The sequence below is a fragment of the Psittacula echo genome (genome assembly GCF_963264785.1).
Source record: "Psittacula echo genome assembly, chromosome: 11".
Lineage (NCBI taxonomy): Eukaryota > Metazoa > Chordata > Aves > Psittaciformes > Psittacidae > Psittacula > Psittacula echo.
This window is the reverse complement of record NC_137746.1, coordinates 14,509,855-14,536,124: the sequence shown is the minus strand read 5'-3', so window position 1 is coordinate 14,536,124 and position 26,270 is coordinate 14,509,855. Positions and strand designations below refer to the sequence as shown.

General features: G+C 53.5%; 2 protein-coding genes and 1 pseudogene across 3 annotated transcripts in view; all 3 read right to left on the bottom strand.

Annotated features, from left to right (window-relative positions):
• LOC308225799 (protocadherin gamma-A5-like) overlaps positions 1 to 3,437 on the bottom strand; it is a gene marked incomplete at both ends in the record, with an annotated part of 78,077 nt that extends 74,640 nt beyond the window's left edge. The window contains one exon of the mRNA XM_080626940.1: positions 996 to 3,437. Coding sequence (XP_080483066.1) covers positions 996 to 3,437 — 2,442 coding nt within the window. The remainder of the gene's footprint in view (positions 1 to 995) is intronic.
• Positions 3,438 to 3,507: 70 nt separating this feature from the next.
• On the bottom strand, positions 3,508 to 8,461 carry LOC308225798 (protocadherin gamma-B5 pseudogene; annotated as a pseudogene). The gene is made up of 3 exons: positions 5,788 to 8,461; positions 4,672 to 4,769; positions 3,508 to 3,723 (listed from the first exon to the last, which is right to left on the bottom strand). The product of its transcript is annotated as a protocadherin gamma-B5 pseudogene (transcript).
• Positions 8,462 to 8,522: 61 nt separating this feature from the next.
• LOC308225797 (uncharacterized protein) lies at positions 8,523 to 26,072 on the bottom strand (the record flags this gene model as incomplete). The annotated part of the gene is given in 13 exon segments (XM_080626939.1): positions 8,523 to 8,582; positions 12,476 to 15,002; positions 15,004 to 15,113; positions 15,115 to 15,224; positions 15,227 to 15,388; positions 16,029 to 16,080; positions 16,387 to 16,440; positions 18,612 to 18,672; positions 19,223 to 19,354; positions 20,037 to 20,065; positions 21,873 to 24,516; positions 24,518 to 24,630; positions 25,980 to 26,072. Coding segments are annotated over 13 exon segments (6,147 nt in total).
• Positions 26,073 to 26,270: the final 198 nt, after the last annotated feature.

Genomic DNA, 26,270 nt, shown 5'->3' with positions numbered 1-26,270 from the left:
AGTTTCATTCCTTGACATTTTAGGAAAGCAGAATTACATCAAAATCTTTGCCTTGGAAGCTGAACACCTTCACAGAATGGATGGAAACTGCTCCTCCAGACTGACAACTAGAAGAGCTCTCTACTAACAGCGAAACTGAAACCCAGGTGCAGAACAGGAGACAAAATAAGGCAAGAAAAAGAAAACGAGAATGTGAGGGCACCTTAGCTTTGCAGTATGTCATCTGTTGTAGGTTCATAAGACGATTATCTAGCTGGGTGGTTCAAGACTCAGCCATGAGTATCAACGATCATGCTCAACGACACCATCATGCACATGGGCAATTTGGCAGTTACGTGACTGCACCTCTTCATGCAACTTTTACATCTACACCAAATAATTACCATTCACAGGACAAGCTGCATCGGACATGACAGTCCATAAAATTAGTATCTTCCTGGCACATACTTCAAAGAATGAGCCCTAAATCAGGAAATTAATGACAAAATACTCTCCCATCCCCTGTATTCCTGCCAATTTTGAGACCCTTTAAACATCATTAGTCACTTCATGTGAGCAAGAGCCACTGAAAACATCTGAAAGGTTGCTCAAGGCCGGGGAAAGTTTCAACCAAACAACAAGCACAAATAGATGGCAAAATGACTTTTCACATGGCAGTTTTTAGACACAGCACCCCAGAGAAATGTTGTGACTTCCATGGCTAATGCTTGCAGGCAAATGCATCGCAGAATTATCATCCTCTCTCAGGATGCAGAAAAAGGGAGCTTAATGGAAGTGGCAGAACTCAGAGCTGCCATGAGAAATCTCTTCAGCCCTTCACCATTTACAGTTTTCTTTCATACGTTTACGTCGCTATACATGTAAGACACACTGTCTTACATACATGAAAACACACTGTCAGCAAAAAACACAGAAGGGGTCGCCTCCTCTCCTGCTGTAAACATGAGCAACCACTATAAAAGGGGCGCAAAATAAGGCTCTTGAAAGGAACTCACCCTGGGATTGGCGGGGTCCACGCGGTGGGAGGCCTCAGGGTCTTCCCCGAGCAGCTGCGCGGGTTCGTCGGGGCCCGGCCGGGCCGGCAGGGTGTCGCAGCAGCTGCCGGACGACAAGCGGAGATGGCTCTTGCGCGAGTCGGCGGTGAGAGACACCTCGTGCGAGTAGGAGTGCAGGAAGGCGCGCACGCCGTCGATGCCCACGAACTGAGAGGCCGGGACGCCGCGCAAGGCACAGCTGCCCGACGCCGCCAGCAGCTGCGAGCGGCGCCAGCGCCGCAGGCGAAGCGCCAGCAATAGCAGCAGGAAAGCGAGGAAGAGGCAGGACACGGCCGCCACGGCCAGCACCAGCCAGCGCGTGAGGCTGGCGGCCGGCTCGCCGGGCGCCGCCGCCGCGCTGCCCAGCTCCGAGAGCAGCTCGGCCACGCTCTCGGCCAGCACCACCGTCAGCGTGGCCGTGGCCGACAGCGCCGGCCGCCCGTGGTCCTTCACCACCACCACCAGGCTCTGCCGCGCCGCGTCGCGGGCCAGCGGGAAGCGCGCCGTGCGCACCTCGCCGCTGTGCAGCCCCACGCGGAACAGCCCCGGCTCCGTCGCCTTGGCCAGCTCGTACGACAGCCACGCGTTCTGCCCCGCGTCCGCGTCCACCGCCACCACCTTGGCCACCAGCGCCCCGGGCTCCGCCGACCGCGGCGCCAGCTCCACGCCTGCCCAGCCCGACACCGCCGCCGAAGGCGCAGCTACCGGCGGGTAAAGCACCTGCGGCGCGTTGTCATTCTCGTCCACGATCTCCAGCAGCACCGACACGTTGCTGCTCAGCGCCGGCGCGCCGCCGTCCTCCGCCCACACCCACAGCCGCACCTCGCGCACCTCCTCGTAGTCGAACGAGCGCAGCGCGTACAGCGCGCCCGTCTCCGCCTGCACCGACACGTAGGACGAGAGCGGCGCGCCCCGCACCCGCCCCTTCGACAGCCGATACCGCACGCGCGCGTTCTGCCCCCAGTCCGCGTCCGACGCCTGCACCGTCAGCACCAGCGCGCCCGCCGCGTTGTTCTCGGCCAGCCGGGCGTTGTAGCGCGCCTCCGCGAACACCGGCGCGTTGTCGTTCACATCTAGCACCCGCAATGCCAGCACCGCTCTGTTCTCCAGCGCCGGCGACCCGCCGTCCACCGCCCGCACGGTCAGGTTGTACTCTGACACCTTCTCGCGGTCCAGCTTTCCCGCCGTCACCACGCGGTAGTAGTCTTTAAAGGTCTTCTCCAGTCGAAACGGGAGATTTTCGCCGATGCTGCACTGCACCTGGCCGTTCGCCCCCGAGTCCCGGTCGTGCACGTGCAGCAGGGCTATGACCGTTCCCGGCTGCGCATCCTCTGAGATCTGGCTCAGGGACGACCGCACCGAAATTTCGGGGACATTGTCGTTGATGTCTTTCACGATAATAATGACAAGTGCCGTGTCGAAAAGTTCCCCACCATCGTGTGCTTGAGCTTGCAGTTCGTACGAGTATCCTTCCTCGAAGTCCAGGCTCCGCACTAACGTGAGCGCTCCCGTTTCAGAATCCAGCTGGAAAATTTGGGATGCCGTGTCCTTCGTTTTCTTCAATGAATATTTCACGTGCCCGTTCACCCCCTCGTCAGCGTCGACGGCCGTAAGGTTGACGAGAACAGAGCCCACGGGTACGTCCTCGGCCACACGCACCGTGTACTCTGCCTGGCTGAACACGGGCGCGTTGTCGTTGGCGTCCAGCACCACCACGCGGATCCGCGCCGTGCCCGTTTGCGCAGGCTCTCCGCCGTCGCTCGCCCTCAGCATCAGCTCGTGAAACGCCGCCTCCTCCCTGTCCAGCGCCTTCGTCAGCACCAGCTCGGGACGCTGATCCCCGCCAGGGCCTGCCTCCACGGCCAGCGAGAAGTGCTCGTCGCCGCTCAGTTCGTAGCGCTGCAGGGAATTCGGGCTTGAGTCCGGGTCGTGAGCCTCGGCTAGGGGAAACCGGGACCCCGGGGCTGTAGTCTCTCCCATCCTAATTTCCGTTTCTTTCTCCTGGAAACTGGGTGCATTGTCGTTGATGTCCGTGATCTCCACTTCGATGTCGTAAACCTGCATTTCCCCATCTACAACTACCTCACAGCGCAGCACACATTTCTCCATCAGTCGGCACACCAGCTCCCTATCTATCCTCTCCGTTGTCACCAAATGACCCGTTTTCCCGTGCAGGGCGAAATATTGCCTCCTACCTTCGGAGATGACTCGGACCCCGCGGACGCGGAGCGCTGGCAGGTCCAGCCCCAGGTCCTTGGCAACGTCACCCACGAACGAGCCTTTGGGTAGCTCTTCGGGAACCGAGTAGCGCAGCTGCCCCCACGCCTCGTTCCACGCCGTCACCAGAATGACCCACAGCAAGGCTCGTTCCTGCCGTCCCCAGCGTCTCCCCGCTGCTCTCATCACTGCCGCACAGCTCCCTGTCGCGGCACCGCTGTTCTGTCTCGTTTTCTTTCTTCGGCTGCTGCACTGTCTACTTGTCCGGATCGCGTCTGCCGCCAGCTACCACCGGCCCCTCCGCCTCGCGGCAGCACGGCTTCTCACCGCGGGGACGCTCGCATACAGTCCAGCCGCCGAGATAGATAGCCAGCGAGCTAGCGAGCGAGTCGGGCAGCAGCGGGCGGGGCTGTCGGGAGCGCTGCGGCCTTCCTCTCGCTCCTCCTCGGTCAACAGCGGCGCCCGCAGCCTTCTACCGGCACTGCAGTCACTGAACGCTGCCGAGCGCTGCCAGCCCGCCTCCTGTAGAGCTTTCCCGTGATTGGCCTTTTATTTCCATCGCCCGTCATTCCAAAAACATAGTCTCCAACACTACTTTTTTTATCCTTCGTACTTGAATGACTGGGCAAAAGGAAACTGGTTCTAAGATCCCAAATGCAGTAATCAGACACACCCTTGTCAACCAGCCCGAATACCAGGTTTCAGCTTATTAATCCACGTGGCGGGAACTTGCCTTCAAATACTTCAGTTCACAAGCAACAAGCTTCAACTTCACTACACTATGTGTTCGAGAAAGAGTCAGAGCTGATACATTTGCCCTTGCTATTGTGATAGGTTTTATAGGTCTACTCCACATTTTTTCCCCCCAGTATTCGAGTGGAAAGACGAAGTTGAAGGACTTCAAGGAATAATTTCCCTTTTTAATATCCCATATAAAATGAAGAGGGTTTATTGTTTATTCTAGTAATTTGATAGCTTTGAAATACTGGTGTAAAGGATTGTAACTTGTTAATAAACTTTTCGGCTAATCCTTGCTTCTTCGTGTTGGTAGGACACCTCTTCAACAAAACAAAATACCGTAGGACAGGAGACAATTACAGCTGCAAACCCTGAACTAGGCGGACCAGCTTGAAATGTGTAAATGGGATTTATCCCCGTGCCTAACTGCTGCATTTTTGCATACCTTGTTCTTGGATTAAGTGTGTTCTCACAACGGGTAGAAGACTATCCTGCTAACGAGACAAACACAACAACTATGACTAGAAGTGACTGACAGACCGAACTCCTTAGTCCAAGCACCTCTGTTAGGGAAATGGGGAGAGAAAAAGAGGACAGTCTCCGAAAGATAAAAGAGTTTGTTGGGGGTTGAGTGGTTTTTTGTTGTTGTTGTTATTTTTGAGATCCCATATTACACCTTCACCCAGGGCAAAGGGATGAGCAGCAACTGCACTAAGAACTCAGAAAAGAACAGACAGAACTTATCCTTGCTATCAATGCTTCCATTTCTGCAGCAGCCTTCTACAAAAGAAAGGAGGGGACAAGGCGGAAGACGGGAACATTCACTGGGAAAAGACAACCTGCAACTGCTCCATTCATAGAACCACATGCGCGTTTCCTTTGGGACACAGCATCAACCACGACCAAGTCTATAGTTTCGGTAAAAAGTGATTAAAAAGGAAACATCTCAAATAACGAGCTCCACCGCTTTTTATAGATCCCATTGTGCAGAACTGAAAGATCATCTTCTGCATAGTGTGGATCCACCTGCACCGTTACTGACCCGCAAGATTGCAGACATCACCAGCTCCTTAGCTTTTAGAGTAAGTTCTCGTCTTTTTAGCTTTTTCATGCAAAACAAACCTTAACCATCAGTCCGCAGGCACAGTCTATCCCCGCCGTTGCGAACTTTTTTGTAGTCGTTGGGCTAGAATGACTTTTTCCTCAGCCTTTCAGCAGATCAAAACTGTATCAGACCAGAACGCTATCAGCCAAATTAATTTCGCAGATTCCAAGCAGTTATAGCACAGGACAGCGATAAAATTCCCCCGACAGACAGAGTCCTCCTCAAGACTTAGTTACTTTCCCCCTGCACTCCAGAAGCTGCCGTGCATCACCCTGCATTGCTCCCACTTCTCCCACGAGCACTTGAGAATTTTCCATTACAGCCTGACACTTCTGCCTAGGACTTGCAGCCTTGCTCTAGAGTAACTCAGAAGCAGGCAGTGTTACACACACACACTCCGCGATCAGAAATAGTAGGAAAAAGGGGAAAGAAAAAATAATATATAGCTGCACAAAAAACTTCGACAAATAACGCCAGGACAACATTAACCCATTAAGATCCAATTAAAACCAAGAGCCCACCCAGGAGGATTACATGTGTGATAGCTGGTCACACGACAAAAAGTGACTGTTCACAGTGAATGCTTCCAAAAAAGGCCACGGGACAAGATTATTTCTTTTATTCCTAGAAACAGAGACCAGCATGACCTCCCCCAGCAGAGCAACGAAGAACAGAACAGCATAAAGCCGGTACGGAAAGACCCGAGGTAAGGACGAAGCGCGGGCTTACAAACCTGAGGTTCGGCTGCCGGTTTTCCCGCGATAGCGCTGCTGGCCAGGCTCCGCTCACTGCAAGGCTCCACACAGAGAAGCTCCTCCGCTGGCAAGTTGGAAAGCGGCGGCGGAGGCCAAGAGGCCTCGGCCACGGCTCGTCCCGGCGCCACGCACAGGTTGTAGGAGTAGGGCAAGGTGCCCTCGCAGAAGTCGGCCGGGAAGGCGGCGCCGGCCCCGGAGAAACGCTGGGAGCCCAGGCAACGCAGCACGGCGGGCGGCGCGGCACGGCGGCCCCTTGCCAGCACGGCCAGCGCCACGCTCAGCAGGAAGAGCGCGGACAGGAGAGCCAGCGCCAGCACGAGGGAGAACTGCAGCTCCGCCGCCGAGTCGGCGCCCGCCGCACCCTCGCTCAACTCCGGCAGCGCCTCCTGCAAGCTCTCGGCCAGCACCACGTGCAGCGTGGCCGTGGCCGACAGCGCCGGCCGCCCGTGGTCCTTCACCACAGCCACGAGCCTCTGCTTCGCCGCGTCCCTCTCCGACACGGCCCGTGCCGTGCGCACCTCGCCGCTGTGCAGCCCCACGCGGAACAGCGCCGGCTCCGGTGCCTGCACCAGCTCGTACGACAGCCAGGCGTTGCGCCCCGCATCTGCGTCCACCGCTACTACCTTGGCCACCAGGTACCCGGCCTCGGCCGACCGCGGAACCATCTCAAACGGGACTGCGGCAGGGGCCAATCCCAGGTCTGCCCCTGCGCCCGCAGCCGCTGGCCACAGCACCCGCGGCGCGTTGTCATTGCGGTCCAACACGAAGACGCGCACCGTCGCCGTCGAGCTCCGAGCAGGTTCCCCGCCGTCCTGCGCCCGCACCACCACCGCGAACTCACGGCATTCCTCGTAGTTGAAGGAGCGCTGAGCGTACACAGCGCCGCTCTGCGCCTCCACCGACACGTACGGCGCCGCGCCCACGCTGCCGCCCTCCAACGAGTAGCTCACGCGCCCGTTGCTGCCCGCATCTGCATCCCGCGCCCTCACGCGCAGAACCAGCGCCCCCGCCGCGTTGTTCTCTTCCACGTAGGCGCTGTAGGCGGCCTCCTCGAACACCGGCGCGTTGTCGTTCACGTCCGACACCTCCAGCACCAGCGCCGTGCTGCTCGAGAGCGCCGGGCTGCCCCGATCTCTCGCCACCACCGTCACCCGGTGCTCGGACACCTGCTCCCGGTCCAGCGCGTTCGCCGTCACCACCTTGTACGAGCTGCCTGACGACGCCACGAGCGACAGCGGCGCCTCATCCAACAGTTCGCACCACACCTGACCGTTCTCTCCGGTGTCTAGGTCCTTCACATTCAGCAGGGCCACCACCGTGCCGGCCGGCGCATCCTCGGGTACAGGGCTCGACACCGACAGCACCGTGATTTCGGGCGCGTTGTCGTTCACGTCCAGCACCTCCGCCTCCACCTCGCAGTGCGTTAAAAGTCCGCCCCCGTCTTTCGCTTCCACTAGCAGAGTGTAGCCATGCGTGTCCTCAAAGTCCAGCGTCTCCCGCAGCGTGATCCTCCCGCTCTCCGCGTCTATAGCGAACTTTTGAAGCACCTTTGCCGACATTTTCCCGAAGCCGTACGTGATGCGGGCGTTGTAGCCGGCGTCGACATCAGAGGCGGAGACGTTCAGCACAGTCGAGCCCGGCAGCGCATCCTCCCGCAGGCTCACTCGATACCGCTCCTGCGCGAACACGGGGGCGTTGTCGTTGGCATCGGTGACGTTGATGCAGAGCTGGGCGGTGCCGCTCCGGGGCGGGTCTCCGCCGTCCACCGCCGTCAGCACCAGCCGCAGGCTCTGCTCTCTCTCCCTGTCCAGCGCCCGGCGCAGCACCAGCTCCGCGAACTTGCTGCCGTCCGGGCTCTCCTTCACCTCCACCGCGAAGTATCCGTTGTCCTCCAGCTTGTAGCCCTGCAGAGAGTTACTGCCCACGTCTGCGTCTTCTGCCGTGCCCAAGGCAAAGCGGGTGCCGGAAGAAGTAAATTCGTTGATCTCCAGCTGGAAACTCTCTTGCGGAAACCTCGGGGAGTTATCGTTTACATCCTGGATGGCTACGTCGACATGGAAAACGTTGAGCGGGTTATTCACTAGCGCCTCGAAGCTGACGGAGCAGGACGCCGACTTGCCGCACATTTCCTCCCGGTCCAGTCTCTCATTCACGTACAGGTTCCCGTTCTCCTCTCTCACGGTAAAGTACTGCTTCGCGGCGCTCAGTCGCAGCTTGCGTGCCGGCAGCTCCGCCGGGCTCAGCCCCAGATCCCGTGCCAGCAGCCCTACCAGAGAGCCTCTGTCCAGCTCCTCAGGGATGACATAGCGGAGCCGCTCTGGTGCCGCCCGGCAGCACCAGCACAGCAGCAAAGCGGGCAGCAGCATTCGGCCGGCTGCTGGCCGCCGGCTCTGCCCCTGCCTCTGCCTGCCCGCCATTGCCAGCAGCCCTCGCCGCGCTCCTCCCTCCTGCGGCTCCTTTCCCTCTCTTCCAGCCCCTCTCCACAGACAGCGGAGAGTCTGCCGGAAGGCAGTGAGCTCGATGCTGGCTATGACGCCGCTGCTTACCCCTCCGCCTCTCGCCTCTACTGCCCGTGTCGCTGCCGCTGTGGCCGGCGCCGGGCGAGAGAACATCCTGCTGGGGAAGGACGCTGCGGCGGCTCCGGCTGCGGCGGCTCCGGCTGCGGCGTCAGCTTCAGGGCCGCTCCGCGTCGGCCAACAGCGGCACCAGGAGGCGCCTCGATGCCACCGCAGTCTGGTGATGGCCGCGAGTTGGGATCATAAAAGCAGCGGCAGCCACCCACAGAAATAAGATTTCTCTATCTTTTGAAAGCTTTTAAAGTAGTATTGCACTTTGTTAGGAGGAATTTCATTTTACTCTGAATTGCTCAGTTTCGATTCTGATTTAGAATAAGGATTAACACTGATGGAGAATTGTGAGGCCTAAAGGTAATGGACCTGAACTCAGACCATGTTATAGTCCACTTTTCTAACCCATATATCTATCCAACATATCCACTTGCCTATCCATATCTATCCAGAGTAGCCAACATGTTATGGGGGAATGTGGTGGTGACACCCTGCATGCATTGTCCCTCTGGCCTATGCTGTGTTCCTGGAAACCTTGGTTGGGTTGGGTTGCTACTTTGTACACTTTTGATGCAGCCAACTATGCCTAGATGAGCACCCGTATGCCTATGAAAGCCTTCCTCTTCCCAGCTGTAAACATCAAAGGAGCGTATGAGAAATGCACCCGTGCAAATGGAATAGATGTGACCTTTCAGCTAAACCTATACACCTAGGAAATCAAGAAGAACACAGCAAAACCATAAATCACACAAGCAAGGAAAAGAAGAATTAGAAAAGAAAGTTACCAGCCCTTGGCAATTGTTTCTGTTACAGAAGGCTGGCTTAGATCCCATTCTACACAGCTGTAGAAAAGAGATGAGGAATGGTAAGGAAGAGGGAACTGCCACCCAGCATGGAAGACAAACTGAGTAATGACTGCACAAAGAGAACAAGAAAATCAAGCTCGGAGAAAATGAATTAATCTCTCTAATGCTGCCATTTCTGCAGCTGCCCTTCACTTAAAGGCATAACGGCACGAGGCTGAGAAGAGGAGCACTCATTAGGGTGAACAATATGTCACTTCTCTGTTCATGGACAACATACACATTTCCTTATTGATTCCAACACCAAAACAGCATTAACCAACCAACTTCTGTTCATCAGTCACTATGGTGAGAGTCCGTTGTTTCAGGAAAAAATTACCAGGAAGAAAAAATCTCAAGTATAGAGCATCAATCACATTTTCCTGACCCCATCATGTAGAGTTGCAAACCCATAAATCAGATAAGCAAGGCAAGGAAGTGTTAGAAAAGAAAGTGCTGTCAGAGAAACTTGCCTGGAAGTCTTCTTGCTTCTCACTGCAGGCACTGAAATTCATCCCTGAGAGCAGCTGGAAGTCATTCCTATCTCAGTCTGCTTTGTGGGCCTAAAGTCTTCCTCTGCACTACATAGTAGCAGGTTCAGTTTAATAGTCACCAGCTCTCAGGCAATTGCTTTCTACTCTGTGGCCTGTTCATCTCTCAAAAATATGAAGAAGAGGAAACACCTCTTACACGGTCAGCTCAGTATTCAACAATAGAACAGATTCTCTTTTAGCTTCTGCTTTGTTCTTCTCACATTTACAATCCTATCTTAATGTGGCTAAAGGAATTGCTGCAAAACATGCACAGTTTCAAATGCAAAAGTGCTACTGAAAATAGGGAAAGAACCACAAGTGTTGGGGAAACAATATCCTGAAAGGAAGTGTAAGTACAGCTGTGGAGGAACTCTACACTGTAATGTTGTTACAGGGAGATACAACTTGATTAAAGAAGGTTTCCCACAAGATTTATAAGGCGTTATACCCTTGCATCAGCTTTCTACACACTGATTTATGGTGCAAATGCTTTCTTACCATTCCGTTTCAGAAAACGGAAACCAGGATCACACAAAAAATAGCACAGGCCTTGGCACCAGGCAGAAAATCAAACCATTGCCCAAGGAAAATATTTACCTATTTGCTCTACATTTACAACCATTAGTTGCACCAAAGCAAATGCCCAGCATTTTGGCCATATGTCAGCCACAGGTGAAGCAGAGTGTCATTCCATGACATCTCAGGGAAACAGATATGTCAAGGTCTTTTTTTTGGCAGCTGATCACCTTCAGGTTATGGATGGAAAATACTGCCCCAGTCCAAAAAGTGTAAGAGACCTTTTAATGTTTTAATGGTTAGCAGGGACAATGAGATCCAGCTTTAAACCTGGACAACAAACAAGGCAAGAATGGGGAATATACAGAAATGGTGGCATCATAGCTTAACATTTCAGAGTCTGTCATCAGTAACAGGTATACAAAAGAGGGATCTAGTTGGTAAAAACTCCACAAGAGCTCACAGCCCATTCCCTTGCTGCATTCCCTCCACTCAATTTCTTTGGACAATGAAAAGAGCCAAATTCATGAACCACAAATGTGGGCCTCATCAAACAACCAGGACAAACTGAACCTTTACACCATCTTTACATCTTACAGACATTCCAGATTATACCACAATAAACCTTTACACCTGCCCTGTCTGTACACAGACAGAATTTCTCATCGTGCCTAAAGTCACACAACAGGAAAGCTACATTTGCAGACAGACACCACAGAAAGAAAAGCTGCACATGCAGCTTCTCCTTAGTGAGACTGCAACACGGACACATGCAAAGAGGTTTTTCTGCCCATCACACTACTTGGAAGCAATATGAAAAGTTCCAATTACATAAGTAATATGCAACTCCGATAAAGACCCAGTCATGGAAATATCAGCTCAAAGACACGATCATCCTTCCTTAGCATATGGGCGACTTGGAAGATATACGACTCTCAAAGCTTAATATAAAGTGTACATCTATGCTCAGTCACTGATTATGGAACATGAAAGCAAAACGATGAACTCACAGTCTGGACAGTTAGAGTTTAACCAAGGTGATATCCAAGCATATGACACCTTCAGAGTAATTTTCTGTAAGCTAGCAATAAACTCTGAGAATCAATACAGCATATGCCATGTCTCCTCAAACACTTCACAGCTTTCATTCTTGTTAATAATCATCACCGTTTGCAGACAGACTCCATTAAAAGAGTTGCACAGAAACCTTCTCCCTACTATGGATAATATTTAACTTCTCATCATGTCTATGTGCCAAGGAAGAGCATTTCTTCAAGTGAATATTTAAGGAAACATGTCTATGAAAATCTTTCTCTTCACAGCTCTAAACATGAAAGGAACATATGGGCTAGGCAGGAATATCTAACAACAGATTTCCACATCCCATGAGAGCAATAGCCCATGTTCAGACCTTCAAAATTAGCAAGGAACAAGTTAACACATGCTAAAACAAAGGGATCATAACATGATATTCTTGATAATGGCTCATAGAGTAATTAATTTCTTTAGAAGGGAATGAATAATCAGTTGGCTCCCCCAAAGATCCCCCTAAGGCATTTCTCATAATTAAACTGTAAGAACAACCTGCAAACACACATGAAGAGCCTCCCAGGAGTCCCCATAGAGACAGAATAAAATCTCTTCTCGCAGAAATTCCTTGAGAAGACAAAACTCACACTGCAGGACGCTGGTGTTGGGCACATCTCTCACAGCTCACTTGAATAACCCTTTACAACTCGCATAATACAGCATGCATATCTGTACATCCCGACACTAAGACGAAGATACATTGTTAGTTCATGCCACTTGGGAGAAAAAACTTCAAGGTTTCAAAACACAAAAAATTAGACATGGACATCCAAGAAAGACTGCGTCCACAACGTGGAACACAGTGAAGACATGGTAAACCACAAGAGTTCCAGCCACTATAAAAGCCCGTCTCAAAGCAGCCCCATTGCTCCCACTTCCCCATCCGCTGGAAAGCTGAAACACCCGAAGTTCCCCTCCGGGCATTAAGAAGCACCAACGAACACCCCGGAGAACAGACAAGCTGTGCCTTTCCCGTCCCCACACCTCCCCGCAGGGGACACAGAACCCATCCGGAAAAGAGCAGAAAATCAGAAAGAGGAAGGAAGCAGAGCAAAGAAAGGCTCCTGGAAAGGACTCACTGAGGGAACAGAGGGGTCCGCGCTGCGAGAGGCCGCAGGGTCTTCCCCGAGCAGCGGCGAGGGCTCGTCGGGGCCCGGCCGGGCCGGCAGGGTGTCGCAGCAGCTGCCAGCGGACAAGCGGAGATGGCTCTTGCGCGAGTCGGCGGTGAGAGACACCTCGTGCGAGTAGGAGTGCAGGAAGGCGCGCACGCCGTCGATACCCACGAACTGAGAGACCGGGACGCCGCGCAAGGCACAGCTGCCCGACGTCGTCGGCAGCTGCGAGAGGCGCCAGCGCCGCAGGCGAAGCGCCAGCAATAGCAGCAGGAAAGCGAGGAAGAGGCAGGACACGGCCGCCACGGCCAGCACCAGCCAGCGCGTGAGGCTGGCGGCCGGCTCGCCCGACGCCGCCGCCGCGCTGCCCAGCTCCGAGAGCAGCTCGGCCACGCTCTCGGCCAGCACCACCGTCAGCGTGGCCGTGGTCGACAGCGCCGGCCGCCCGTGGTCCTTCACCACCACCACCAGGCTCTGCCGCGCCGCGTCGCGGGCCAGCGGGAAGCGCGCCGTGCGCACCTCGCCGCTGTGCAGCCCCACGCGGAACAGCCCCGGCTCCGTCGCCTTGGCCAGCTCGTACGACAGCCACGCGTTCTGCCCCGCGTCCGCGTCCACCGCCACCACCTTGGCCACCAGCGCCCCGGGCTCCGCCGACCGCGGCGCCAGCTCCACGCCCGCCCAGCCCGACATCGCCGCAGAAGGCGCCGCCGCCGGCGGGTACAGCACCTGCGGCGCGTTGTCGTTCTCGTCCACGATCTCCAGCAGCACCGATACGTTGCTGCTCAGCGTCGGCGTCCCGCCGTCCTCCGCCCGCACCCACAGCCGCACCTCGCGCACCTCCTCGTAGTCGAACGAGCGCAGCGCGTACAGCGCGCCCGTCTCCGCCTGCACCGACACGTAGGACGAGAGCGGTGCGCCCCGCACCCGCCCCTCCGACAGCCGGTACCGCACGCGCGCGTTCTGCCCCCAGTCCGCGTCCGACGCCCGCACCGTCAGCACCAGCGCGCCCGCCGCGTTGTTCTCGGCCAGCCGGGCGCTGTAGCGCGCCTCCGCGAACACCGGCGCGTTGTCGTTCACGTCCAGCACCCGCAGTGCCAGCACGGCACAGCTCTGCAGCGCCGGAGACCCGCCGTCCACTGCCCGCACGGTCAGGTTGTACTCTGACACCTTCTCGCGGTCCAGCTCTCCCGACGTCACCACGCGGTAGTAGCTGCCCTGGGAGCTCCGCAGCCGGAACGGGACACCCACATCCAGCAAGCACCGCACTTGGCCATTCGTCCCCAAGTCCCTGTCCTGCACGTGCAGCAGAGCCACCACCGTTCCCGGCGGCGCGTTCTCCGAAATCTCGCTCAGCGAGGATCTCACTGAAATCTCGGGTGCATTGTCGTTGATGTCTGTTACCGTGATCACGACTATTGCCGTGTCGGAAAGACTTCCGCTGTCCCGTGCCTGCACCTCCAGTTCGTGTAAGGAGATTTCTTCAAAGTCTAAATTGTCCTTCAGGGATATTTCTCCAGTCTCAGAGCTTAAGTGGAAAAGTTCCGACGCCCGGTCTGAAATTTTATGAAAAATGTATTTCACGTGTCCGTTCAGACCCTCGTCGGCGTCAGAGGCCGTCAGGGTGACGAGGACGGAGCCCATGGGCACGTTCTCGGCCACCTGCACCGTGTACTCCTCCTGGCTGAAAACGGGTGCGTTGTCGTTGGCGTCCAGCACAAGCACGCGGATCCGCGCCGTGCCCGTCCGCGCAGGCTCTCCGCCATCGCTCGCCCTCAGCACCAGCTCGTGAAACGCCGCCTCCTCCCTGTCCAGCGCTTTCGCCAGCACCAGCTCGGGACGCTGATCCCCTCCAGGACCCGCCTGCACGGCCAGGGAGAAGTGTTCGTCGCCGCTCAGCTCGTAGCGCTGCAAGGAATTAGTCCCCGAGTCCGGGTCGTGAGCCCTAGCCAAGGGAAACCGTGACCCGGGGGCTGTCATCTCACTCATTGTCTCCTCTAGCTCGGTTTCCTTGAAACTGGGAGCGTTGTCGTTAATGTCTGTGATCTGTACTTCGATGCCGTAAACTTGCATATCTCCCTCCACAATCACTTCACAGCGCAGCACACATTTCTCCACCAGTCGGCACAGCAGCTCCCTGTCTATCCTCTCCGCTGTTACCAAATGGCCTGTCTTCCCTTGCAGGGCGAAATACTGTGTCCTTCCTTCGGAGATGACTCGGACTCCGCGATCGCGGAGCGCCAGCAGGTCCAGCCCCAGGTCCTTGGCCACGTCGCCCACGAAGGAGCCCTTGGGCAGCTCCTCGGGAACCGAGTAGCGCAGCTGCCCCCATGCCGCGTTCCACGCCGCCACCAGAACACCCCACAGCAAGGCTCGCTCCCGCCTTCCCCAGCACCTCCCGGCTGCGCCCATCTCCGCCGCAGCACCTCCGACCCCGCACCTCCGTAGCCAGTTGCCGACCGCTGCTCTGGCTTCTCCTCTCTGGTTACTGCACTGTCTCCTGTTCCTGGTCGCCCCTACGTCTCGCTGCAGCACGGCTCCGCACCGCGGGGACGCTCGCAGACCGTCCGGCAGCCGGGACAGCCCGCCCGCGACCTTGCGAGTCTGGCCCGCAGCGGGCGGGGCTGCCGGCATCGCTCCGGCCCTCCTCTCTCTCCTCCTCGGTCAACAGCGGCGCCCGCAGCCTCCTCTCGGCACTGCAAGCACCGGGAGCTGCCAGCGCTGCTCTCGCGGCTTTGATCACTGCAATGTCGCGGGAACGGCACAGGTGCCATCGGGTCCTGGCCAGCGCTGACTTCTTGTAGCGGCTGCCCTCGAAACGAATTCTTAAGTGATCTACGCTGCGATCCCGGCACAATCTTCGTGTGGTTTTCCTACTTCTACCTTATGCGAAGTGGGTTTTCTGATGGTGGTCTGAAATATATAGAATATTCTCTATGATGGCTAGAACATTACAGGCTTTAACCCATCAGTCCTTAGGCACTGCCTCCCCCACCAATTGCATCGAGTTTTGTAGTCGTTGGGCTTGAAGTTTTCCTCAGCTTTCAGCAAATGAAAGCAATATCATGCAGTCAGAATGCTCTCTCCCTTCATCCCACAGTATAGCTCTGGTCATTCACTCTGGAGTTTGTTACTTTTCCCGTGCACACAAAATGCCTCTCTGGCCACACTTCCACTTAGCACTCGGGTCTCCATTCAGGAGTAACTCAGCACAAGCAGAGTTGTGCAAGCAGTCTCTGTCAGGATCTGTTACAAAAACAAAACCACCAGCACGTAGCACACCCTTGGCTTAAATGCTATCACCCTGGACGAAGTACCTCGTGATTTTAGGGGAAAAGAGATAGAAAAAGAAACCGTGTTCAGAAAATCAGCCACCGATCTTCTGTCCCATTCTATGCCACTGTACAAAAGACAGAAGAGGAACGGTAAAGAGGGAACTGCCAGCCAGGATGAAAGACAAAGTGCAAATAACCACACAAAGAGAATAAGGAAACCAAGCTCAGAGAAAATGAACCCATCTCACTACTGCTGCCATTTTGCAGCAGCCCTTCACCAAAAGGTGTGATGGCACATGGCTGGGGGAGGAACATTCATTAGAGAGGAACAATCTGCCACTTGCACAATCTGCTCCATTCATGGAGCCACTCTCACATTTCCTCAATGAGTACAACACCAAAACAGTATTAACAAACAGATTCTTGTTCAACTGTCACCAAAGTGAAAGTCCATCACTTCAGGAAAAAGCACTCATAAATGAAAAATCTCAAGTATTGAGCAATTATCACACTTTCCTGACAGCAGCATGTAGAGTTACAAACCCATAAATTAGACAAGCAAGGCAAGGAAGCATTAGAAGAGGAAGTGCTGTCAGAGAAACTCACCAGGAAGTCTTCTTGGTCTTCAGTGAGGTCATTGAAGTTCATCCCTATCTCAAGCTGCAAGTACAGCCCTTAAGTCTTCCTCTGAACTATATAGTAGGGGGAGGTCCGTTTAAAAATAATCATCAGCTCTAAGCAATTTTTTTCTATTCCGTGGCCTGTTCATCTCCCAAAACCATGAAGCACTAGGAGTAAAGACTTTATTATGGGCCTCTTTCTCCAACTCATCGTTTTTAGAAAATACAACCGATTCTCTTTTATATTCTGCCTTAATTTACATCAGGGATAATATTCTGTCTTAGGTGAATTAAGTCAGTAACTGTGGCAAAACAACACTCAGTTTCAAATGCAAAATCACTTTCCAGATATAGGAAAAAGGAACCACAAACTCCAGGGAAACCAAGGTCTGAAAGACAGAATAGCTACAGCTGTGAAGAAACTCTGTATCACAACATTCCAGGGAGATACAAATGGATAACAGAGATTTCACGGAGAAATTATAAGATGCTCTACCCATGCATCAGTCTTCTAAATACATATTTACTGTGCAAATGCTCTGTTCTCAGAGGACTCCTATTGCATTTCAGGACAGAGAAACCAGGATCACACAAAACATAGCACAAGCCGTGGCACCAGGCAGGAAATCAAAACTTTGCTCAGCCCAAAGCACATGGACCCACCTATTCTCCTGATTTCAAGCCAGCCTCTCACCTTCCTTGCTCTGCAGTCACAGCCCTTAGTCACACCACAGACAATAGCCAGAATTCTGGCCAGATGTTTGCCACAGGTCAAAGAATATGTAATTCTGTGACATCTTAGGGAAACAGAGGTATATCAAAGATTTGTTTTGGTAGCTGAACACCTTCAGGGTATGGATGGAAACTGTTGCCCCAGACCAACAATTATAAGAGATATTTTAATGTTTCAAGGGTTACCAGGATCACTGACCCAGCTTTAGACCTGGACAACAAACAAGTTACGTATAGGAAACATGCACAAGTGAAAGCATCATAGCTTAACATTTCATATTATTTCATTGCTAGCAGGTACACAAGAGGGGGATCTAGCTGGTAAAAGTCCACAGGATATTCACACAGGAGCTTACACCACAGACCCTGGCCATACTTTCTCAAGGTAATTTCTTTGTATAATGACAAAGGGGAAATATATCAAACCATGAGTGTGGACCTCAAATAACAACTAGGACAAACTGAACTTCTGCACCTTTCATTTAACCATTTCGACAGCAAACTCTTCCACCTGCTCTGTCTCTGCACAGGCAGAACTCTTCACCCTGCCCAAGTCTCACAGAACATGAAAGCTACATATAACAGATAGACACCATTGAATGAAATGCTGTGGACACAAATTCTCAGAGCCCAGAGGTCACAACACAGCTGCATGTGAAGTGATTTTTCTGCTCATCCCATATAGTTTGATTAAACATCAAGGGTTCTAATGGCCATAAGCAATATGGGGATCAATTCAAGTCCTGGTCATGTTCAAACACATTCATACTCACTTTCTGAAGGCCAGCAATAAACCCTGGGAATTGAGAAAATACGTACCTTGTCTCCACCAGTACCTCCACGTACACAACAGCCCTGAAACTCTCCTCAGATGTGTCACAGCTCACATTGTTCTCAATGATCATAGAATCACAGAATCATAGAATGGTTTGGGTTGGGAGCGATCTTTAAAGCTCATCCAGCTCCAACCCCCTGCGCAGGCAGTGACACCTTCCACTAAACCATACTCCTCAAAGGTTTGTCCAAGCTGGACTGCTCAGGATATGTAGATGATATCTTCCCTTATCCACCAATGCTGTAACCTCATTGTAGAAGATCACCGTATTTGTCAGTCACAGTTTGCCATAAGAGAGACCATGTTGGCTGTCACAAATCACCTCCTAATTTTCCATGTGCCTCAGCATAGTTTCAGGGAGGATCTGCTTCATGATCTTACAAGGTTAAGACTGACAAGGTGAGACCGACTGGCCTGCACTTCCCCAGGACTTCCTTTTTTCTCTTTTTAAAAATGAGGGTTGTTTCCCATTTCCCCTCACTGGGAACTTTACTGGACTGCCACGACTTCTCAAATATGATGCATAGTGTCCTGGCTACTTTATCTGCCAGTTTCCTCAGGACTTAAGGATGCATTTCCTCAGGTCCCATGTTCTCATGCACCTTCAGGTTCCTTAGATGGTCTCAAACTTGATCTTTACGTACAGCAGATGGTTCTTCATTCTCCCAGGCCCCAACTTTGCCTTCTGCAAGATAGGTGATGCACCTGGAGCAGTTGCCAATGAAGACAAGGCAAAAAAATGATAGAGTATCTTGGCCCTTTCCATGTCCTGGGTACTAGGTCTCCCTTTTCCTTCTGGAGACAGCTCACATATTTCCTAGTCTTCCTTTTATCACTGATGTACCTAGAGAAGCTTTTGTTGTTGCCTTTGACATCCCTATCTACATTTAATTCTATCAGGGCTTTCCTAACCTGATTCCCAGCTGTCCAGGTAATTTCTCTGTCTTTCTCCCAGGCTACCTGCGCTTGTTTCCACCCTCTGCAGGCTTCCTTTTTGTGCTGGAGTTTTTCCAGGAGCTCCTTGTTAATCCATGCAGTCCACCTGTTGGTTTTGCCTGACTTCTTCTTTGTTGGGATGCATCTCATCTGAGCTTGGAGGAGGCAGTTCTTGAATATTAACCAGCTTTCTTGGGCCCCTCTTCTGTCCAGAACTTTATCCTGTGGTACTCTACCACATCCCTGAAGAGGCCAGTGTCTGCTCTCTCATCTGCTCTCCTGAAGCCCAGGGTAGTCAGCTTGCTGTACACACTCCTACCACATAAGTATCTCAAACTGCACCATTTCATGGTCACTGCAGCCATGGCTGTCCTCATGCTTCACATTTTCCACCAGCCCCTCTTTGTTGGTGAGGACAACATAACCCCTCTCCTCGATGGCTCCTCTGTCACTTGGAGGAGGAAATTATCATCAATGTATTCCAGGAACCTCCTGGATTGCTTAGGCCCTGCTGTGTTGTCCCTACACCAGACATTAGATTGGTTGCAGTCCCCAGTGAGGAACAGGGCTTGTGAACATGAAGCTGTTCCTGTCTACAGAGGGCCTCATCTGCTTGGTCCTCCTGATATCGCAGCCTGTAGCAGACACACATTACAATATCACCTGTCCATGCCCTCCCTTTAATCCTGACCCATAAGCTCTCAGTCAGCTTCTTATCAAACCACAGGCAGAGCTTCATGTGTTCCAAATGGTTATTGGCCTAGAGGGCAATAACCCCTCCTCATCTGCCCAGCCTGTCTTCATAAATTAATCTTCACCATTTGCAGACAGACTTCATCAAAAGAAAAGATGCAAAGAGAACTGCTCACCAAGCATCAACCCCCTTTTCTTGACACCATTGTGTAGAGTTGGGGAATATCGTACCCTATCGTAAGGATCCACCTGCACCGATACTGACTCATAACATTTGAGGACACATGAGTTTCATAGACAAATTCTTCAGCTGAAGCTGAATGCATGATTGACAAAGAGATACCATCACTAACTGCCTACTCTGAGTAGAAAAAGAACAAATGCAAACATTAATGCTGCCATTTCTGCAGCTCCCTTCTCCAAAAGTTAGAAAGATTCACTTTGGAGGAACAATCTGTAACTTCTCCACCTATGGAGCCACACATAAGTTTCACAAAACAGCATGAAGGAACAGCTTTGCATTCAGGTCTCAAACAAGACCAAGTACATTGGTTTGGGAAAAAGGCGATTGGAAAAGAAAAATGTCCATCACACAAAATGACCATGTCATTCATTTACTGTGTTCAACATTACTAACTCACATGTGAGATGTAGGCCAAACCTTTCAGATGAACTTGAACCTGCAACTACCATGCAGCACTACAGCCAAATGCCTGCTCATAAAAGAAGGGAGTGACCCCATTCTTTCATCCTTCTACAAGCACAGCGACCGGCACTCCAAATCTATACCATCCTGGAACACCCAGGGGAAGAAGACAACAGTTCAGCAAGGTTCCAGGAGAACACAGCAAAAACATGCAGACTTATAGAGCTGTGGCGAGTCAGGCTCCACAGGTGGCTCTCCTGCAGTGGTGAAGCTACTCAGGCATTGCTTCCCAATGGGATCCCCATCAAGAAGCTCCTTCAAAGCTGAACACTTTCATGGGTTGAAACTGTTCCCCCAGCCCAGCAAATAGAAGTTCATGACTCAAAGATCAATGGAATCTGTATGTCTATGCTCAGTCACTAATCATGCAATAGGAAAGAAAAATGCAAGCAAAGTGATATAAAAAAAATAAGACATCAACAGAATCATTATTCCATAGGCCAACAATAAATTCTGGAAATCAACACAACACAGGCGGTATCTCCACAAGTACCTCTGCAAACACAGCAACAATGAGACTCTCCTCAAGCCATTCACAGCTGCATTGTTGTCATTGATCTTAATCAATTGCAGACAGTTGAAAGAAGTTGCACAAAGAACTTCTTACTATGGATAATATTTGACTTTCTACAACAGGCATGTAACAAGCAAAAGCATTTCTTCAAGTATCATTTTAAGGAAACAAATATATGAAGTCTTTTTCTTTATTGCTTTAAACATAAAAGGCACCTATGGAACAGGGAAGTAGAAGTAACAGGCTTGTTCTTCCACACATTATCAGAGAGAATGGCCTACCTTCAGTACATCATAAGCAGCAAGACAAATCAGCAAAGCAAAAAGTTAACACATGAAGGAAGGATGGGATCACAGCATAGTCTTCTTGATAATGGCTTTTAGGCTAGAAATATAATTCAGATAGTAGGCAATGATCCCACTGTTGACTCCTACAACAGCTCCTATTACCACATCTGTTATAAGTACCTAATGCGGCTGTCAAATAAAAACCACCACAACCTGAAAACACACAGGAGAAACCTTCCACGGATGCCCATACAGATAGACTAAAATGTCTTCTAGCAGGCATTCTTTGGGAAGATGAAACTCACACTGCATGATATTTAGAGTTGGGCACTGGACACAAAAATTAAGAAACCATGTCTCTTGTGTCTTCAAGAGCCCCTCCTGCACAAGCACCATGACCCTCCTCTCCAATCCTACACCACTCAGTGGTGCTCTTTGCGTATCTTTACATCTCTACACTAAGAAAAAAACGTATTTTCTGCTCACGTGACTTCAGAGAAGAAACGTCAAAGTTTAAAAGAAAAAGCAGACCCGTTCTGCTGGAAGAGACTATATCACTTAACATAGTTAAGACGTCCTAAAACAAGAAGCCCCCCTACAAGGAAATTCCCACTGGCAGCAGCCTCGCTCCTTCTGTCTCCCCACTCGTTAAGAACCTGAGCAAACATCCCACATTCCCCTCCTGGGAGCAAGAGGCCCCAGCACCAAGACAGAGAAAAGCAGCAGAAAGAAGAAAGTGGCGTAGAAAAGTCTCCTGGAAAGAACTCACCGTGGGAGCAGAGGGGTCAACGAGGCGGGCTGCTGCAGGCTCATCCCCGAGCAGCGGCGCGGGTTCGGCCGGTGGCGGCCGGGCCGGCAGGGTGTCGCAGCAGCTGCCGGACGACAAGCGGAGATGGCTCTTGCGCGAGTCGGCGGTGAGAGACACCTCGTGCGAGTAGGAGTGCAGGAAGGCGCGCACGCCGTCGATGCCCACGAACTGAGAGGCCGGGACGCCGCGCAAGGCACAGCTGCCCGAGACCGCCGACAGCTGCGAGCGGCGCCAGCGACGCAGGCGAAGCACCAGAAGCAGCAGCAGGAAAGCGAGGAAGAGGCAGGACACGGCCGCCACGGCCAGCACCAGCCAGCGCGTGAGGCTGGCGGCCGGCTCGCCCGGCGCCGCCGCCGCGCTGCCCAGCTCCGAGAGCAGCTCGGCCACGCTCTCGGCCAGCACCACCGTCAGCGTGGCCGTGGCCGACAGCGCCGGCCGCCCGTGGTCCTTCACCACCACCACCAGGCTCTGCCGCGCCGCGTCGCGGGCCAGCGGGAAGCGCGCCGTGCGCACCTCGCCGCTGTGCAGCCCCACGCGGAACAGCCCCGGCTCCGTCGCCTTGGCCAGCTCGTACGACAGCCACGCGTTCTGCCCCGCGTCCGCGTCCACCGCCACCACCTTGGCCACCAGCGCCCCGGGCTCCGCCGACCGCGGCGCCAGCTCCACGCCCGCCCAGCCCGACACCGACGCAGAAGGCGCCGCCGCCGGCGGGTACAGCACCTGCGGCGCGTTGTCGTTCTCGTCCACGATCTCCAGCAGCACCGACACGTTGCTGCTCAGCGCCGGCGCGCCGCCGTCCTCCGCCCACACCCACAGCCGCACCTCGCGCACCTCCTCGTAGTCGAACGAGCGCAGCGCGTACAGCGCGCCCGTCTCCGCCTGCACCGACACGTAGGACGAGAGCGGTGCGCCCCGCACCCGCCCCTCCGATAGCCGGTACCGCACGCGCGCGTTCTGGCCCCAGTCTGTGTCCGACGCCCGCACCGTCAGCACCAGCGCGCCCGCCGCGTTGTTCTCGGCCAGCCGGGCGCTGTAGTGCGCCTCCGCGAACACCGGCGCGTTGTCGTTCACGTCCAGCACTCGCAGTGCCAGCACCGCGTTGCTCTCCTTCGCCGGCGACCCACCGTCCACCGCCCGCACGGTCAGGTTGTACTCTGACACCTTCTCGCGGTCCAGCTCTCCCACCGTCACCACGCGGTAGTAGTCCTCAAAAGTCTTCTCCAAACGGAACGGCAGGCTCTCGGCAATGCTGCACTGCACCTCGCCGTTCGCTAGCGAGTCCTGGTCCTGTACATGCAGCAGGGCCACCACTGTTCCAGGCGGCGCGTCCTCAGAGATCTCACTGAGCGACGACGACATCGTCAATTCGGGTGCATTGTCATTGACATCTGTCACCGTTATCCCAACATTAGCCGTGTCGAACAGTTCCCCACCATCGTGTGCCTGCACTTGCAATTCGTAGGAGTCGTCTTCCTCGAAGTCCAGGTTCCTCACCAGCGTGATCTCTCCCGTCTCTGCGTCTAGCGAGAACGTCTGTGATGTCCTGTCCTTTGTTTTCTTCAACGAGTATTTCACGTGTCCGTTCAGACCCTCATCGGCGTCAGAGGCAGTGAGGGTAACGAGGACGGAGCCCACGGGCACGTTCTCGGCCACCTGCACCGTGTACTCCTCCTGGCTGAACACGGGTGCGTTGTCGTTGGCGTCCAGAACGGACACGTGGATCCGCGCCGTGCCCGTGCGAGCTGGCTCTCCGCCGTCGCTCGCCCTCAGCACCAGCTCGTGAAACGCCGCCTCCTCCCGGTCTAGCGCCTTCGCCAGCACCAGCTCGGGACGCTGATCGCCGCCGGGGCCCGCTTGCACGGCCAGCGAGAAGTGCTCGTCGCCGCTCAGCTCGTAGCGCTGCAGGGAATTCGACCCCGAGTCCCGATCGTGAGCTTCGGCCAGCGGAAACCGCGAACCCGGGGCTGTTGACTCGCTCATTCTCAGCTCCGTTTCTGCTTCTTCAAAGCTGGGTGCGTTGTCGTTAATGTCTGTGATCTCTACTTCTATTTTGTAAAACTTCATTTCTCCCTCCAGGATCACCTCACACCGCAGCACGCATTGCCGCTCACTCTCACAGAGCTGCTCCCTGTCTATCCGCTCCGCCGTTACCAAACGGCCCGTCTTCCCGTGCAGGGCGAAATACTGTGTCCTACCTCTCTCCAACACGCGAAGACCACGGTCGCGGAGCACCAGCAGCTCCAGCCCCAGATCCTTGGCCACGTCGCCCACGAACGAGCCCTTGGGCAACTCCTCTGGAACCGAGTAGCGCAGCTGCCCCCATGCCGCATTCCATGCCGCCACCGTGATGGCCCATAGCAGCGCTCGCTCCTGCCGGTCCCAGCGCATTCCCGCCGAGCCGCTCTCTGCCACAGCCCCTCCGACCCCGCGCCGCCGCAGCCAGCTCCTCGCCGCCGACCCCTGCTCCGTGTCCTTCTCCTGTCCCGGCAGCTGCACTGGCTTACGGTCCGTGTCTCCGCTCCGGCTGCTGTACCGCCCCCTCCCCCTCGCTACAGCACGGCTCCGCACTGCGGGGACGCTCGCAGACCTTTCGGCCGCCGAGACAACCTGCGAGCGAGCCCAGTCGCAGCGGGCGGGGCTGCCGGCGGCGCTCCGGCTTTCCTCTCTTTCCTCCTCGGTCAACAGCGGCGCCCGCAGCCTCCTCCTGGCACTGCAGGCACTAATTTTTCTGTCCTGCATAGTTGAATGGTTGGTTCAAGGAAATCAAAAGAAAACAGGTTCCGAGATCCTAAACGCAGTAATCGCACACACCCTTTACCACAAACCAGGTTGCAGGTCATTAAGCCAGGTGGCGGGAACTTTGCTTTAAATACTTTACTTTGTACAGAACAAGCTTCAAATTCAGCACACTACCAATCCCGCCGAATCTGAGACCTTAATTCTTGTGAGTAGAGCATGACACAGAGAAGTATGTCCGGCTTGTCTTGCGACAGCTTTTATGGGACTGCTCAACGATTTTCTTATAAACCCATTTTCCCCAATATGCGACTGAAGAAGCGAAGCTGAAGGACTTCAACGAGTAATTTCCCCTTTAAAACCACATAAAATTAGATGGTTTATTGTTTATCCAAGTAATTAGATAGCTCTGGAATACTGATGTAAAGGATTGCAACTTGTTAATAAACTTTCCAGCTAATCCTCTACTCTTCGTGTTGGTAGGACACCTCATCAACAGAATAGCATAGGACAGGAGACTATTACAGCTGCAGACCCTCAGCTACCGCGAAACACTTGTAAATGTGCAAATGGGCTTTATTGGAGTGATCAATTGCTGTTACTTTGCGTACCTCGTTCTCGGGTTGGATGAGCACTCAGATGGGTAGGGGACTATCCTGGTAAAATAGGCAAAAGCAGCAACTATAACAATAAGTGACAAACTCATGAGCAGTAAATGCACTAAGAACTCAGAAAAAACCACGCCCAGACAGAACTTATCCTTGCCATTAATGCGGCCATTTCTGCAGCAACCTTCTCCAAAAGACAGGAGAGGGCAATGTGGAAGACGGGAACATTCACTAGGGAGCGACAATCTATAAACCACATGGGCGTTTCCTTTAGTACAAGTCTACCGTTTCGGTAAAAAGTAATTAGAAAGGAAAAATCTCTAAACCCCATTTTCTCTACCCCGCTATGCAGAGTTAGAGGATCTCCTTCTGCACAGTGTGGATCCACCTGCACTGTTACTGACCCACAGCACTTCAGATAACACTAGCTTCGTAGTCTTTAGAGTAAGTTCTTGTCTTTTTAGCTTTTTCGTTTAAAACAAACCTTAATCATAACTCTGCGGGCACAATATCTTCTACAAACTGCACAGATTTTTTGTAGTCGTTGTGCTAGAATGACTTTTCCCTCAGCCTTTCGGCAGATGAGAACTGTGTGAGACCGGCACGCCATCAGTCACATTAATCTCCCAAATCCCGAGCAGTAGCACAAGACATCGATGAAGATCCCCCCACAAAGACACACACCCTCCCCCCGTCAAAGAGAGCCCCCTCAGAGAAGTCAGACCTTCCTGTGAACTTTTTCCCTGCACTCCGGAGGCTGATCTGGATCACCCTGCATTGCTCCTGCTTCTGCCACCGACACTGGGGAATTTTTCATTGCAGGCTGACACTACTGCCTAGAACTTGGGGCTCTGCTCTAGGCTAACTCAACAACAGGTACTACTGCACACACACACTGTCGTGGAGTCTTTACAACAACAAAAAAAATAAAAATCGGACAGAATGCAATCTCTTCACGTTGAAAAAAGTACAGCTCTTTGGGAAAAGAGGATATAAAGAAAATGGGTTCTGAAAC